Raw genomic sequence first — 15142 nt, 5'->3', positions numbered from 1 at the left:
TATGTCTCAGATTCGTTCTTGACAGGTTTTGTTTGTCTTTCTGGTCAGAATTCACACACACATTTTAAGGAAGTGAGTCGAATAGACTTTTTATTTCCCACTCTGAACATAGTGGGGATTTCCTGCAGTTTCAAGACTGGCTCAAAAATACAACTGTTGGTGGAAATGTAATAAAGGCGTCTTTCCCCCTCAGAAACATGTGCTGTGGCTTTGAATTTCAGTCAGAGGAAAGTTTGTTGTTGGGTGCTTTGCCGCCTCATAGTCTGCCTCTGTTTACTTGGATACGATCATGTTTACTGTACGTTGGAGTGTCTTGAAGTTAATTTCATTTTCAGAATGCTTAAATTAGTTCAGCTGCATTTCTACTGATCGGACAGACAGTGAAAGACAAAAAAAGGCTCTCTTCCTTTAACTTCTGTCTGTTTGTAGAAAAAAAGTGAGTGATGTTTTCCTGCGTAAAGTGGGGCTTGTCTCTGAAAAAACTCACTACCACAAATGCGACTGTAGGGTGGCCTGAGTGGGCGCTATAGGGCATTGATGTGCAGTTGTTAAGGTGTTCAGAGTGTTTATTGAGGCGTTATTTTGCGGTTGATATATAGCCTAAGGTGGTTGCAAGGTGACTGTGTACTAGTAACCCATGTCAAAAGTAACAACCTCACGTCTCTGATATTGCTCTTGTCCCTCTTCAATGTTAATCTGATCACTTAAACAAGTTGCACTATTGAAAATATCATTCATGTTACTATGTGGGATGGGTTACACGTCAAGGTTTAAAGGCCTGTTCACACACCAACATGAATGTTCTCACAACAACTTAATTCAGTGAGATTTGTCTGTTCAGACCAATGCGTGAAAAAAAAAAAAAACAACGTCAGAAGGGCTAAATTAACATGTACATTTACTCTCTGACAGTAGGGGATTATAACAGTAATACAGCGGTTACCCTGGTTGATTATAACAGTAATACAGCGGTTACCCTGGTTGATTATTACAGTAATACAGCGGTTACCCTGGTTGATTATTACAGTAATACAGCGGTTACCCTGGTTGATTATTACAGTAATACAGCGGTTACCCTGGTTGATTATTACAGTAATACAGCGGTTACCCTGGTTGATTATAGCAGTAATACAGCGGTTACACTGGTTGATTATTACAGTAATACAGCGGTTACCCTGGTTGATTATAGCAGTAATACAGCGGTTACCCTGGTTGATTATAGCAGTAATACAGCGGTTACCCTGGTTGATTATTACAGTAATACAGCGGTTACCCTGGTTGATTATTACAGTAATACAGCGGTTACCCTGGTTGATTATTACAGTAATACAGCGGTTACCCTGGTTGATTATAGCAGTAATACAGCGGTTACACTGGTTGATTATTACAGTAATACAGCGGTTACCCTGGTTGATTATAGCAGTAATACAGCGGTTACCCTGGTTGATTATTACAGTAATACAGCGGTTACCCTGGTTGATTATTACAGTAATACAGCGGTTACCCTGGTTGATTATTACAGTAATACAGCGGTTACCCTGGTTGATTATAGCAGTACAGCGGTTACCCTGGTTGATTATTACAGTAATACAGCGGTTACCCTGGTTGATTATTACAGTAATACAGCGGTTACCCTGGTTGATTATAGCAGTAATACAGCGGTTACCCTGGTTGATTATTACAGTAATACAGCGGTTACCCTGGTTGATTATAGCAGTAATACAGCGGTTACCCTGGTTGATTATTACAGTAATACAGCGGTTACCCTGGTTGATTATTACAGTAATACAGCGGTTACACTGGTTGATTATTACAGTACAGCGGTTACCCTGGTTGATTATTACAGTAATACAGTGGTTACACTGGTTGATTATTACAGTAATACAGTGGTTACCCTGGTTGATTATTACAGTAATACAGCGGTTACCCTGGTTGATTATTACAGTAATACAGCGGTTACCCTGGTTGATTATTACAGTAATACAGCGGTTACCCTGGTTGATTATAGCAGTAATACAGCGGTTACCCTGGTTGATTATTGCAGTAATACAGCGGTTACCCTGGTTGATTATTACAGTAATACAGCGGTTACCCTGGTTGATTATAGCAGTAATACAGCGGTTACCCTGGTTGATTATTACAGTAATACAGCGGTTACCCTGGTTGATTATTACAGTAATACAGCGGTTACCCTGGTTGATTATTACAGTAATACAGCGGTTACCCTGGTTGATTATAGCAGTAATACAGCGGTTACACTGGTTGATTATTACAGTAATACAGCGGTTACCCTGGTTGATTATAGCAGTAATACAGCGGTTACCCTGGTTGATTATTACAGTAATACAGCGGTTACCCTGGTTGATTATTACAGTAATACAGCGGTTACCCTGGTTGATTATTACAGTAATACAGCGGTTACCCTGGTTGATTATAGCAGTAATACAGCGGTTACCCTGGTTGATTATTACAGTAATACAGCGGTTACCCTGGTTGATTATAGCAGTAATACAGCGGTTACCCTGGTTGATTATTACAGTAATACAGCGGTTACCCTGGTTGATTATTACAGTAATACAGCGGTTACACTGGTTGATTATTACAGTAATACAGCGGTTACCCTGGTTGATTATTACAGTAATACAGTGGTTACACTGGTTGATTATTACAGTAATACAGTGGTTACCCTGGTTGATTATTACAGTAATACAGCGGTTACCCTGGTTGATTATTACAGTAATACAGCGGTTACCCTTGTTGATTATTACAGTAATACAGTGGTTACCCTGGTTGATTATAACAGTAATACAGCGGTTACCCTGGTTGATTATTACAGTAATACAGCGGTTACCCTGGTTGATTATTACAGTAATACAGCGGTTACCCTGGTTGATTATAGCAGTAATACAGCGGTTACCCTGGTTGATTATAACAGTAATACAGCGGTTACCCTGGTTGATTATTACAGTAATACAGCGGTTACCCTGGTTGATTATTACAGTAATACAGCGGTTACCCTGGTTGATTATAGCAGTAATACAGCGGTTACCCTGGTTGATTATTACAGTAATACAGCGGTTACCCTGGTTGATTATTACAGTAATACAGCGGTTACCCTGGTTGATTATTACAGTAATACAGTGGTTACCCTGGTTGATTATAACAGTAATACAGCGGTTACCCTACCCTGGTTGATTATTACAGTAATACAGCTTACCCTGGTTGATTATTACAGTAATACAGCGGTTACCCTGGTTGATTATTACAGTAATACAGCGGTTACCCTGGTTGATTATTACAGTAATACAGCGGTTACCCTGGTTGATTATTACAGTAATACAGCGGTTACCCTGGTTGATTATAGCAGTAATACAGCGGTTACCCTGGTTGATTATAACAGTAATACAGCGGTTACCCCGGTTGATTATAACAGTAATACAGCAGTTACCCTGGTTAATACGGTGTACAAAGCAGCACTGTGCAGTTTTCTGTTTCAGTGAAATGGAAATGAGATCAGAACATTTCTCTGTAAAAATCTAACAGCATTTTAGCATGCGAATATTTGTGTTCATTCAAATGAGAACTGTCTGTTGCCGCCCATTCAAATTAAAATATTTATTGCACCAAATTTTCACACCGAAGGAGGACAATAACCTTAACGATAAAGATACAGTTTTTAAAATCATTCTATCATTAAAATAACAGCAGAGTTCACATCACAACTATAACGATAATGGCACAGAAGAACGATATCGTTGGAATCACTTTCAGAACGATTTTTTCAAGCTAATGAACGATAAAAACATTGACAGCCAATCAGAATCAATCCTGCCTTAAAACACTGGAGCATTTAAAGCTGCAGACGACAAAACGACAGCACTTATAATAAACAGAACGATATCTTCCACTGGTGGATGCTGATATAATTATTGTTATAGTGTAAATTATCTTTATAGTTATTGTTGTTGGTGTGAACAGGTTTTTTTTTTAATACTTAGGAATGGGGTTTTGTTCAAATTACCAATCTTAAGTATGAGTAATAGTCATGCTTGGCTTGGCAAATGCCACTTAATATTAAATTAGGTTTATAATGACATAAATACAGCTTTGCAAAGTTCAAAAACAATCCGGAGAGAAAATGTAAGCTGAGCAAAAGTGGTTAGTAATGCTAATCCAGTTTAGTTCAACCCCCACGTCCTGTGACATTTCTAAAATTCCTTTTCTCCATATGTTCCCCCATTTTGCGTCATTCTTTCTCTTTATCTGTTCCTTTCTTTCTCTTGAAGGAGCTGGAGTTTGGGACACATATGGCTGTGTATGATGAGAATATCCTAAAGAACCCCTTTTACCTGGCCCTGGAAAAGCACAGACCGGACCTGAGCAGCAGGGTGGCAGAACTACATGGCATTGTGAGTTCACACTTCCTCATTTATCACCATTTTATGTGCTTTATCGGAAATGCTCTTCAAGTTCTTACTCATTTAAACCGCTTTGAAACAGCAAAAGTGAATGTTGTCTGCGTGTTGACGACTGGAACGATGAACGGATTTATTTGTAGAACAGAATTAGTCATGTATTCGTTCATGTGACTGTGGTCAGTTCACATGCGGTCAGAAAGAGGTTCTGTATGTATGAACTGATTCTTTAATTGTTGGGTGATGTTTGAAGTTCTGTTAATCAGATGATAATGACAGTGTCTGTCTTGAGGTCATTCTCAACTTTAAAACAATGCTTAAATGAATACTTCTCCTAAAAATGATTGAATGAGCTGTGTTTCAAGCTGATAAAAATGCTGATAAGCGTGAACATGTGATGCACATTCTATATTATCACAAATTGTTCTGTTGTTGTGGTTATCAGCTCGTCTCCGATTTCATTTGGCCTGCAGCCTCATGCTTGTGACCAGATCAGTTCAATCTGTTCAATAATCAAGAAGTTAAAGACCCCATGAAATCAAAATATTTAGTATGAATATGTTAGCCTTACTGTTAGTGGTCCGATATATCGGCCGATATTTGGCATTTTTTAAATATCGGCGTCGGCCGATACGTTTTTCTGATTGGCCGATGTGTTGGAAGCAGGAATTTTTTTTTGACGGGCGGCGCTGAGAACACCAGCGCCTGAGAAGAGAACGGCAGCGCCTGATCACACAGCGCTCACTCACATTCTCCATCTTCATTAGTTTACGATCTCTGTCAGTCATATCTAATACTTTGTTAGACAGAACTGGTAAACAAAGAAAGTAAATGCTATGCAAAAAAGTAAAGCGTTGCTTTTATATTATTTGTAACAGAAAAGGCAAACAATCAGGCTAAAATAATTTCATTTACCGTCAACATTCAGCAAATGCGCATCTACATCATTTAAACAAATCCTTGAATATATAATCAACATTTAATTTCACAAACCTTGCAGATTTAATTGAATCCAGCTGTGATATCTTGTGAAGTGTGCATTTGTAGCCTGCATAAACGTGTTACTGCGAGTAACGGTCGGTCCGTGCGAAGTGAGTGAATGCGAACAGAAGATCAGCTTCACAGGAGACGTGATCGAAAAACTTGAAATCCTTCATTTTAAAATATGCTGTGCTATATCCAGTTGCCCACTGTGTCATATTCATATAATTTTCACTGTGTGCTGTATGTAAAATTAGCGTTACCTTGTCTTTATTTGAAAAATAGGATTACCAGTGTGCACGATATTGCCAGATTACTGAGAGCCCTGTTACAGTGTTTACTTCCTTTTTATTCACATATGCATACATTTTTAAACAATTACTTTATTTGTGAAAAATACTGTAATAGGATTGCAGATTCAAGAAGTTGCCATCTAAAGTATAAGCATGTTTATTTTAAGGATTTGTTTTCTAATTTATTTCTAATTTATTAAATATTGATTAAAATAAATATAAAGTATATATATAAAAATATCGGCATCGGCCATCAAAAAACCAACATCGGTCAACCACTGCTTACTGTTATCTAAAGCTAGTGTGCTCCAAAACAGTGCCAAAATTCACATTTAGAAGATATAAACGTACAGTCTCTCACTTCCGCCAACATGGATCAGTGATTTTGATGACATCACTCTGCACTTCAGCTTCTCATCAGATTTTCTGTCCAATCAAATGCTCTCTAGAATCTGAAGCTCCGCCCCCTACATTATTAGTAGATGCTGAAGCTGCAGCTGAAATCAGTCACTTGTTCACGCATTAACTATCATGTATTTGGTGAATGGCACATAGTGCACTATATAGGGGATAGGGAACGATTCAGACAGTGTAAATATGCTTTCCATTGGGGCGAATGAAGTCTGGTTTCACTAGTGTCACGCGAACCACCATTATGAATTTTGAAGCCTAATTATTTATGTCGTAGAATAAAACGTGATAATATCATGAGCTTGTGTTCATTTTAGGGGTGGGCGATATCTCGATATTTACGATATATCGAGATATTTTTTAAACTCGATATGGATTTTCACATATCGTATATATCGATATATTGTTTATATTTAATTCTGATTTCGCCACTTTGCTTGTTTGCCTTCTATGTGCTGTGCTCGCCGTTGCCGTCCTCCGCCTGCTTGCTTTTGTTCCCCCTCCCCTCGCGTGTTGTCTCATTCAACCAAGTCACATCAATCTTTCCCCGCCCAGCGAGTGCTTGAAGTGCGTCCGAAACAGCGCGCGCGGGGGGGGGATATTTGGGGGATATATGGCATTTTTTAAATTTATTTGCCAAAATTAGTAATGATATTTATATACAGGTTTATTAAAAATAGTGCAATATGTATTATTTCTTCCTTTATTTTACAGTTAAATTATTATTTTTGTATACAGGGATTTTTTTTTTTTTTTTTAAATTTCGCAGAAACATTTTTTTCATACATGAACTGCCTACCTATTTGCACTTCAATAAAAAAAAAGACTTTGTAGTATTTGGCATATTTGTTTTTGCAGTAGTTTTTGGGGGGTTATTTTTCCTGTAAAGATATCGAGATATATATCGTATATCGAGATATAGCAAAATATATCGAGATATATTTTTTGCTCCATATCGCCCAGCCCTAGTTCATTTAGGCTTTTATTATTTATTTAATTTAACCAAAAACGTATTCAACCCATATTGGAACCTGGTATGCAAAAATACTAACTAATTTCTGGGATTTAGGACTCATTCCTGTAATGCTCTCTGTGATAATACTTCCAAACAAAGCCGAAGCAGGATCAACCATTGTGTAAAGTAACAAACACTAGCTACGTTTACATGGACACAATCGGAATGAAATCAATCCGATTGATGAATCCGAACAAGGTGTTTACATGAATGATAAATAATCGGGTTGATGTGCGCGTTTATATGTCACAAGTTTTAAATTGGATCTGATGTTTTGACATGCGCACACTGCACGAATGTACAGAGTTTCCCGCTTTCCGCGCATAAATATTCTCCTCTATTGGTTCTTTATTTGTTTTAAACAGACGTAATATTAATTTGTCTCTGGTCATAATTTAGAGCATATTAACCGTTTTGCCGTGCTGCTTATTGATCAAGCAGTAAAAATGCCCCTCCCCGCGGCCAAAACCAGTCGTCTGTGGATGAGAATCCAAAACAAGGACTGGTGGGACGTTGTCCTGCTTCACTTCACAGACGCGCGTGTGAAATGAGAATTTTAGAATGACGGGAAACTTATTAATATGACACTTTATTCAACGGGAAGAACAGCTCGTTTCGCGCGTCATACGTCATTACCCTAGTTAACGCCATCGCACATGCGCAGTCCTTTCAGTTTAGGTTTTCAATCCGATCAAGTGTTTACATGTTCTCTCGATCGGATTACAAAAGGGATAAACCACCCCTTTCAATCCGATCGAAATTTCATTCGGATCGAGCTCAATCGGATCGATTAAGGTGTTTACATGAAGGTTTTTTAGTCCGATTGAGCCGTCAATCCGATTATAAGTGTCTATGTAAACGCAGCTACTCAAACTGAGTGACACAGTCAAACATCCCAGTGCTGTTGGAGCAATATCAGGAATATCCCGAGGATGGGAACTAACTGCTGTATAATACTGTGTAATTGAAGTTTCTGTGTTGCCTAACAGCCATAAACCGCTTCCAGTTAGACTAATGAACTATAATACTTTGCTGAAGAATTGTTGATTTGATTATAGACCTTAGTCAGGGTGTATTGGTTGGGCATGAAAACGAGGCTGAAGGATATGCTCACTGTACAGTCTTCTCCGTGGCATGCACTATGTAAAGTTTCTTTTAAAAAAATAAAATAAATCGGTATTAATTTTCCTCTGAAAGATGGAAAAATTCAACCTCGTTGAACACACTGAACTCAGCCTCGTTGGCAAAAATAAAATCTGGTGCTACCCTGATTAAGGTCTATTAATATAAAAAAAATTGAAGAAAATTTGAGTCTTATATTTTGGTTTCAATTACCTCTAAGTGGTAAAAACACTATTATCCACATGGTTTATTGCTTTATTTGAACATTATTTACTCACCCTTATGTTGTTCTTTATCCATATGACTTTCTTTCTTTTATGAACTCAAAAGAAGCATATAGTGAGTGACGATATAGAACAAAACACACCATATAAGTAGTCCTTATGACTTGTGTGCTGTTTTCCAAGGCTCCTGAAGTCGTAGTAAAGCTTGTGATGAGTTTGTTTGTGCTTGATCAATTCAAAACTTACAAACCTCTTTTTTTTTTTTAGATCCTGGTACCGTGTTGTGGAAGTTTACCAACGGCCTCTTTTACAGCAGCCCAGTTTGACGATTACGTGCTTCAGCCGGCTGAACAGGGTTACCAGACGCTAGATGGAAAGGTGTGTAAAATCCCACATGTAATAATGCAGAAGTCCCACATATATCATTCAGAGTTAAATATCAGGATGCTGACTGTAACTGACCAGCTTTTTACTGTGGCGTATCTTCCAGGAAGTGTCTATAGACAACAACCAGGTCCGCCTGGGAGCAGGGTTTCCCAATCCCACTTCTGTCCCCATCCTGTTTGAGGAGACTTTCTACAATGAGAAAGAGCAGGCCTACAGCATACTGTGCATCACAAGACCCTTCGATTCTGACCACAGCCCTGGTAATTTGTTTGTAAGAGGTTCTAGCTAAAGGTGCAGTCGTATTAGTGTAATAATGCATGAAACACAGAGGTCACTTCCAAACCAAGCAGATTTAAATTGGTAATGCAGTGAATTTGCCTTAAACATTCCATAAACTTAAATGCAAATCCACAAAATGAAATCTGTGTGGAATATTTTGCAGAAAATCCAAATACCTATTTAGATCACTACAGTTCACCTGCTGAATTTCGCCACTGTGACCACACCTTAAAGTCCCCCTGTAGCCAATAGTTGTATCCCTTAAAACTCATCTTTGATCACCAAAATTTGTCCTTGAAAAAAGTCTTCATGCCATAATATATCTTGAATGTAACTCCACACCCTTGCCTCATTTAGTACGCGGTTCCATGAATATGCAAATGAGCCCCGCCTCCACTCACTCCCTCAGCTCAGCGATCCACTGGTTGACGATCACACGTTGATCTGATTGCTTACAAGGTAGTTTGTGACGTCAGAAACACCAGCGATTTCAAAGCGTGTTTTTGAGACTGTCTTTGGTTCACTGCAGTTTTAAGGAGGAAATACTCAGCAATGGTGTCGACTTATGAATTTAAGGCAAACCATGTGCAAAATCATATTAAAAACACCACATAGATATAAACAACATTTAAAAGCTGGATTTTCACCACAGGGGGACTTTAACACTTCATCCTAACTGCAACGCATCAAGTAAATGTTGTGTGAGGCGATGAAATTACAGCCAAACAGAAGAAAAACAGTACAAAAATTAAATCCATGCAGTTGATAAAAAGTCTCTACATGCAATGACTGATTTGGACAAAGAATGTAGTTTAACATTTACATGTTTAGTGATATATTGCTTGACACCTTGTCTGAAAAGCAATAGCAATGAAACAAACTGAAACAGTCACAGATGCCAATGTTGTATTACTGTAAATGGATCGTTTGCTGAACTGATTCGTTCCTTTTGATCAACTGTTCAAAATCTATGAATTTGATGATTTGTTTTATCTTTCGCAGAGGAGTTGAGTTCTGTTTCTGCTCTGTACTGTCTGAAGAATATCGAGGAAGTAAGGGAATTCTTGGGCCGCCATGCTGAGAAACTGGACAAGTTTGTGGCCACCTTCTGTCAGTCCTTCAAAGAACAAGAGAGGAAGGGCCTACGACATCACATAGTGAGACAAACCCAGATTTACATTTCATAATACCTTGCTTTTATCTTAATCAGAGCCTGACAACATACATAATTCCTTAAGAAAAGTGGGAACAGTAAAACAAATGAATTGAACATATTATTATTTGAAAGCAATCCTAAAGAATACTAATGGGAATTGTCTTGTAGCATTAAAATATTACAAATAGATATTTAGAACACATTTTTATCTTATTACAAAAAAAAAGAAAAAAAATAAAGATTCAGTGTTCCTGTTTGACATCAAACGGGATTTCAATACGATTTTAAAACTTTAAACTCCCTGTCCAGGAGCTAGACGTTATTCCAAGACCATATGGCTGGTCATCAATACAGATTCCAGATTCTATTCAAGTCCGATTCACAAGATCTCGATTAGATTCTGATTCAGTTTGATTTGATTGCAATTCAATTAACAGTAATAATGTTTATTTTGCTTGCATATCAAATAATTTCTCTCTGCTAATGCTGTAAATATACAGGGATTTGTTTAACACTGATTCAAACTGGTAACACATCTTTTTTTAACTATCCATTAAAAGGAATATGTCTTTAATTTGATTTGCTAAAAAGAACCGCCTCACAAGAGTCACTTTACTGTGACTGAAGAAATGTATTACAAGATATGTGTTGCAGTTGCACCAGCCATTCATAAGTTCTTTCTTAAAATGGGACTTAAAGTCCACACTAGAGACTTAGTAACCGCTAGCTCGTTTGTAAATAACTCTGTACTTTATTCGGTTGCACCATTTGTTCTAAAGACAGAACGAAGCTAGTAAGTAATGCGTGGTTGCGTAATATATGTGGTGCCTCAATGATCCAATAGCAGCCTTCAAATATGTGAGCCGAATTTGTGTTGAAATGCTGTGAATTCCACTTTCTCCTTCATTCTAACTTCTTTTGCCTCACGTAACTAACAATAAAAATAAGTTTCCATTAAATATGATACTACTTAATCATGAATAACATGATGGGTATTTTTATATGTAAATAGCATTCAGAAACTGTAGTTGACATTAATAAGGATCAATAAATAAATACTGATGCAAAAAAACATAGTAATTTATATTTATGACATTTTATTTGGCATGCAGAATACGGACTGATACACACGGCGACACATTGTTTAGGACGGATTCGTGTTGAAGAGCTACTAACAAAGTAGTTTATTCATAATGTTCTCTCTCTTAAAATATAAACGAGTGTAAATGTCAGCATTATCATCAGTGTTGGGGAAAGTTATTTTAAAAGTAATGAATTACAATATTGCTTTACTCCATAAAAAAGTAACTAACTGCATTACTTAGATACTTTTTATGTAAAGTAATGTGTTAAATTGCTGGGCTGGGCTTGTTTTTTTGTTTTGTTTTTATAACAAAAAGAGTTCTATTTTCAGCAAATGTAAAGGCCCTTTCACACCAAAAGTGAAATGAATATGCCTCAGGCTAAAGGAAACACACATTCACGCCTGTACAGTAGAGTGTACAGTAAAAAAAAAAAAAAAGAAGAATAGGATGCAGGAGAAGTTCAACACGCTTATTACTTCTGCAATAAAAATGTATAAAATTAAACACATGAGATGTTTATCTAAAGTCATTTTTGCTTATTGAAGTGGATCATGGAAGGACAGCAGCAAAGACAGTAATAAAGTGAGATTAAATACATAAAGTATATTTAATGTAACATTATTGCAGGTTTGCGTAATATTCTGAGATTGCATTTCACTGTTTTTATTACATTTGGGTGATACTGAATCTGTTTTTTTATTTTTTACTATATTTTTATTTTTTGCAAGTTAAATTAGTAAATGCCAACTTCCATTTATTCTAGAACTACAATAACCATCATGTTCACAACACCTCTGCACTCACGATCTCTCTCAACATGAGGACAGGAGAGCTGTTAGTCAATAAATGGAAAAACAAAGTAAACTTGCGTTACTTGTTTGAAAAAGTAACTTTTTGTTGTAAATTTAAAAGTAATACGTTACTTTACTAGTTACTTAAAAAAAGTAATTTGATTTCATGACTCAAGTTACTTCTAATGCGTTCTCATCACTGATTACCATATATGTGACCCTGGACCACAAAACCAGTCACATGGGTAATTTTTTTTTAATTGAGATTTATATCATATCATTTATATTTATATAAAGCTGAATAAGCGTTCCATTGATGTATGGTTTGTTAGGATAGGACAATATTTGGCTGAAACAACTATTTGAAAATCTGGAATGTGAGGGTGCAAAACATCGAAACATTGAGAAAATCTCCTTTAAAGTTGTCCATTTATGTTGGCGATTGTGCTGCATTCACTCACAAAAATAAATGTTTTATATATTTACGGTAGGAAATTTGCAAAATAACTTCATGAAACATGATCTTTACTTAATATCCTATTGATTTTTGGCATAAAAGAAAAATCGATAATTTTGACCCATACAATATATTGCTGGCTATTGCCACAAATAAACCCGTGCGACATGTGACTGGTTTTGTGATCCAGGGTCACATATGTCTAAAGATTTGAAGTCTGTGGGGAAAAACAAGAGCTTGTCGATGCAGTTCAGTCAGTCTATTTCATTCCAACTCCTGATCGGAGGCTTCCGTTAATATTTAGTTTATACGTAGAGTTAAGTTTCAACTAAGTTTAATGGAGCAATGCACAAATATGGTGTTGTGCACTACTAAATAAATAATAGTGCATAAGTTGTAACTTAGTGTACCCATTTACATCAAAACTAGGCTAAGTTGTAACTTGCGCGCAGCTGATGCAACCGGCCCCTGGTTCCTCAATAAAATAACAATATCATGTATTTAACTTCAATCCTTTTTAGATCTCACTATTTATTGTTTATTTTGTCACCCAATCCTTCAGGACTCTGTAAATACCCTTTACACAAGATGTCTTCAGTGGCTGTTGAGGGACTCTCATCTGGTAAGCTGTTTAAGAAGGGATCTCTCTAATACGGTCTCTTGTGATGCTGACTGGGTAAAATGTCTTCTTTTCAGAGACTTTTGGCGAGACAGGAGATACAGATGACTCTACTCAAACAAGCAGTGGAGGTCAGTGAACAACCAAACAGTTTGTTCTGTCTTTTAAACGTGTAACCTTGAGTTAAGAATTAATTTGGTTTTTATTTCCTCCGTTTTCAGATGTACATCCATCATGGCATCCATGATCTACTCTTTAGTTATGTTGGGACTCTTGAAGCAAGTCGGGTACTGATAAACCATTCCATTAATTAGCTCACTTTCACCTTAATGTGTTTGTTTGTTGCAGGGAGTATTTTCCGTTATTAAATGTATATTTGTCTTGACAGGATGCAGCTTTCAATAAAACAACGCGATCCCTACAGGAACTGCAACAGAAAGACCTTGGTGTGAAGTCAGAATTCAGGTGAACTGCTCTATCTCTAGATGGATGTCTTTTTCTTAAAGGAACACTTCACCCATTTGCATGAAGCTTTGTATCGTTAGAAACCCAGTCATATTTTTGAATGGTCGTGCATTATTCCCTCATTTTCCCCTGAGACGGGAGAAATACGGATTTCAGTGTTGCAGTTCCTGCTTATAATGATGTAAAAATCGCCATTTTGTGTCATTCTAAGCAGGAAGTCCCATATCTTTGTAGAGGCGTTGAGACTACAAACACTCGTTCCTCATGGGACCCACTCACGCTACAGACCTATTATATATTTTAAATGACCCACTTTCAATAAAGATTAATTTTCCCATGGGTGAAATGCTCCTTTAAGTGCTGCTAAGCCAAATTACTATAGTTTGATATTTTTGAGTGCTCAGACAGATGAAATATTAATATCCCATAGAGTAACATTTAAGGAAGGACCTGCGCCATTTTTTTAAAGACCAGAATATCATAGAGACATGCAAAATCTGTTAAAAGTTTTGTAAAGAATAGACTCTGAGAGTTTTAAATTATTTAGTGATCATATGTCACTTCTCTCTCTCCTAGTATAAATATTCTTCGGGCTAAGAGGGAATTGAGTCAGCTGAACATCTGTACGTCTCCCCTGCAGAAACTGCTCTGCATAAGGAAAGTTATTTTAACCATCATGCAGTCCACCAGACGCCGAGATACAGGTGCTGTGACCACAAACCTTACTTTCTATCTAAATACTCTGTATTCACAGCAAGGTATTACCATGGTACTTTTGCAACTATTTAGGAGTGCCATGTAAATACCATGGTAAATGAATGATGAACTTTGTGTGTGTGCGTGCGTGTGGGTGTGCGTGTGTGTGTGTGTGTGTGCGTGTGCGTGTGCGTGTGAAGGTTTGTCTAAATTTCCCTTTTGCAAACAGATCTCGTTCTGCATGGCTCTTATGACCGGATTAGCCAGTTTACGCTCATTCATGAACAGTTAGTCCTCTGTTTTACCTCAGATCTTAGTTTTCATGCAGCAGAGCCTCAACACTTCCAGTGTGTGTAAACTAGAGGAATGCCGTCCTAATGTCTGTTTGTCAAACAGCTTGTTAAGCCATTTTCTCAATTTTGCCATAACAGGGCACTGAAGGCAGACAGAAAAACAGGCACAGGATGTTCTTTCCATTTTTATACATGTGTTCAATGCTTCTTTTCTTCAGGAAGGATTTTATTTAGAACATTTTGGTCAATTATAATAAATAATTAAATCTCTTTAACTATTGTATGTCACTGCCCTGCTTTTTTTGAGCATTCCCTCCCCTTAAAAACAAATAATTAAATAAAAAATCACACCAGTCGTCTATGATACAGACAAGCCTACAGGTAAAATACAGATCTTTGCAAGATTGGTAACTTGGCTAAAAGGATAAAACCAGATTAAACTGTTATTATTGA

General features: G+C 37.1%; 2 protein-coding genes across 5 annotated transcripts in view; one reads left to right on the top strand and one right to left on the bottom strand.

Moving 5' to 3' along the window:
- The window catches only part of LOC307151410 (histone H4), an 80401-nt gene extending 74431 nt beyond the window's left edge, over window positions 1-5970 (bottom strand). Inside the window, exon 1 of the mRNA XM_079859413.1 lies at window positions 5952-5970. The gene's annotated coding sequence lies outside the window, so the exon portion shown is untranslated. The remainder of the gene's footprint in view (window positions 1-5951) is intronic.
- The window catches only part of ankrd27 (ankyrin repeat domain 27 (VPS9 domain)), a 47309-nt gene that overhangs the window by 3376 nt on the left and 28791 nt on the right, over window positions 1-15142 (top strand). For all 4 annotated transcript variants that reach the window (XM_079859385.1, XM_079859384.1, XM_079859383.1 and 1 more), the window contains exons 2-10: window positions 4287-4409; window positions 8729-8839; window positions 8952-9108; window positions 10130-10284; window positions 13179-13238; window positions 13313-13366; window positions 13457-13522; window positions 13624-13700; window positions 14277-14404. In XM_079859385.1, the coding sequence (XP_079715511.1) occupies window positions 4308-4409; window positions 8729-8839; window positions 8952-9108; window positions 10130-10284; window positions 13179-13238; window positions 13313-13366; window positions 13457-13522; window positions 13624-13700; window positions 14277-14404 (910 nt within the window). In that variant the 5' untranslated portion in view covers window positions 4287-4307. The remainder of the gene's footprint in view (window positions 1-4286; window positions 4410-8728; window positions 8840-8951; window positions 9109-10129; window positions 10285-13178; window positions 13239-13312; window positions 13367-13456; window positions 13523-13623; window positions 13701-14276; window positions 14405-15142) is intronic.

Source organism: Squalius cephalus (assembly GCF_949319135.1).
Source record: "Squalius cephalus genome assembly, chromosome: 23".
Classification (NCBI taxonomy): domain Eukaryota; kingdom Metazoa; phylum Chordata; class Actinopteri; order Cypriniformes; family Leuciscidae; genus Squalius; species Squalius cephalus.
Note: the sequence above shows the minus strand (reverse complement) of the source record. Positions and strands in the feature narration are given on the sequence as shown.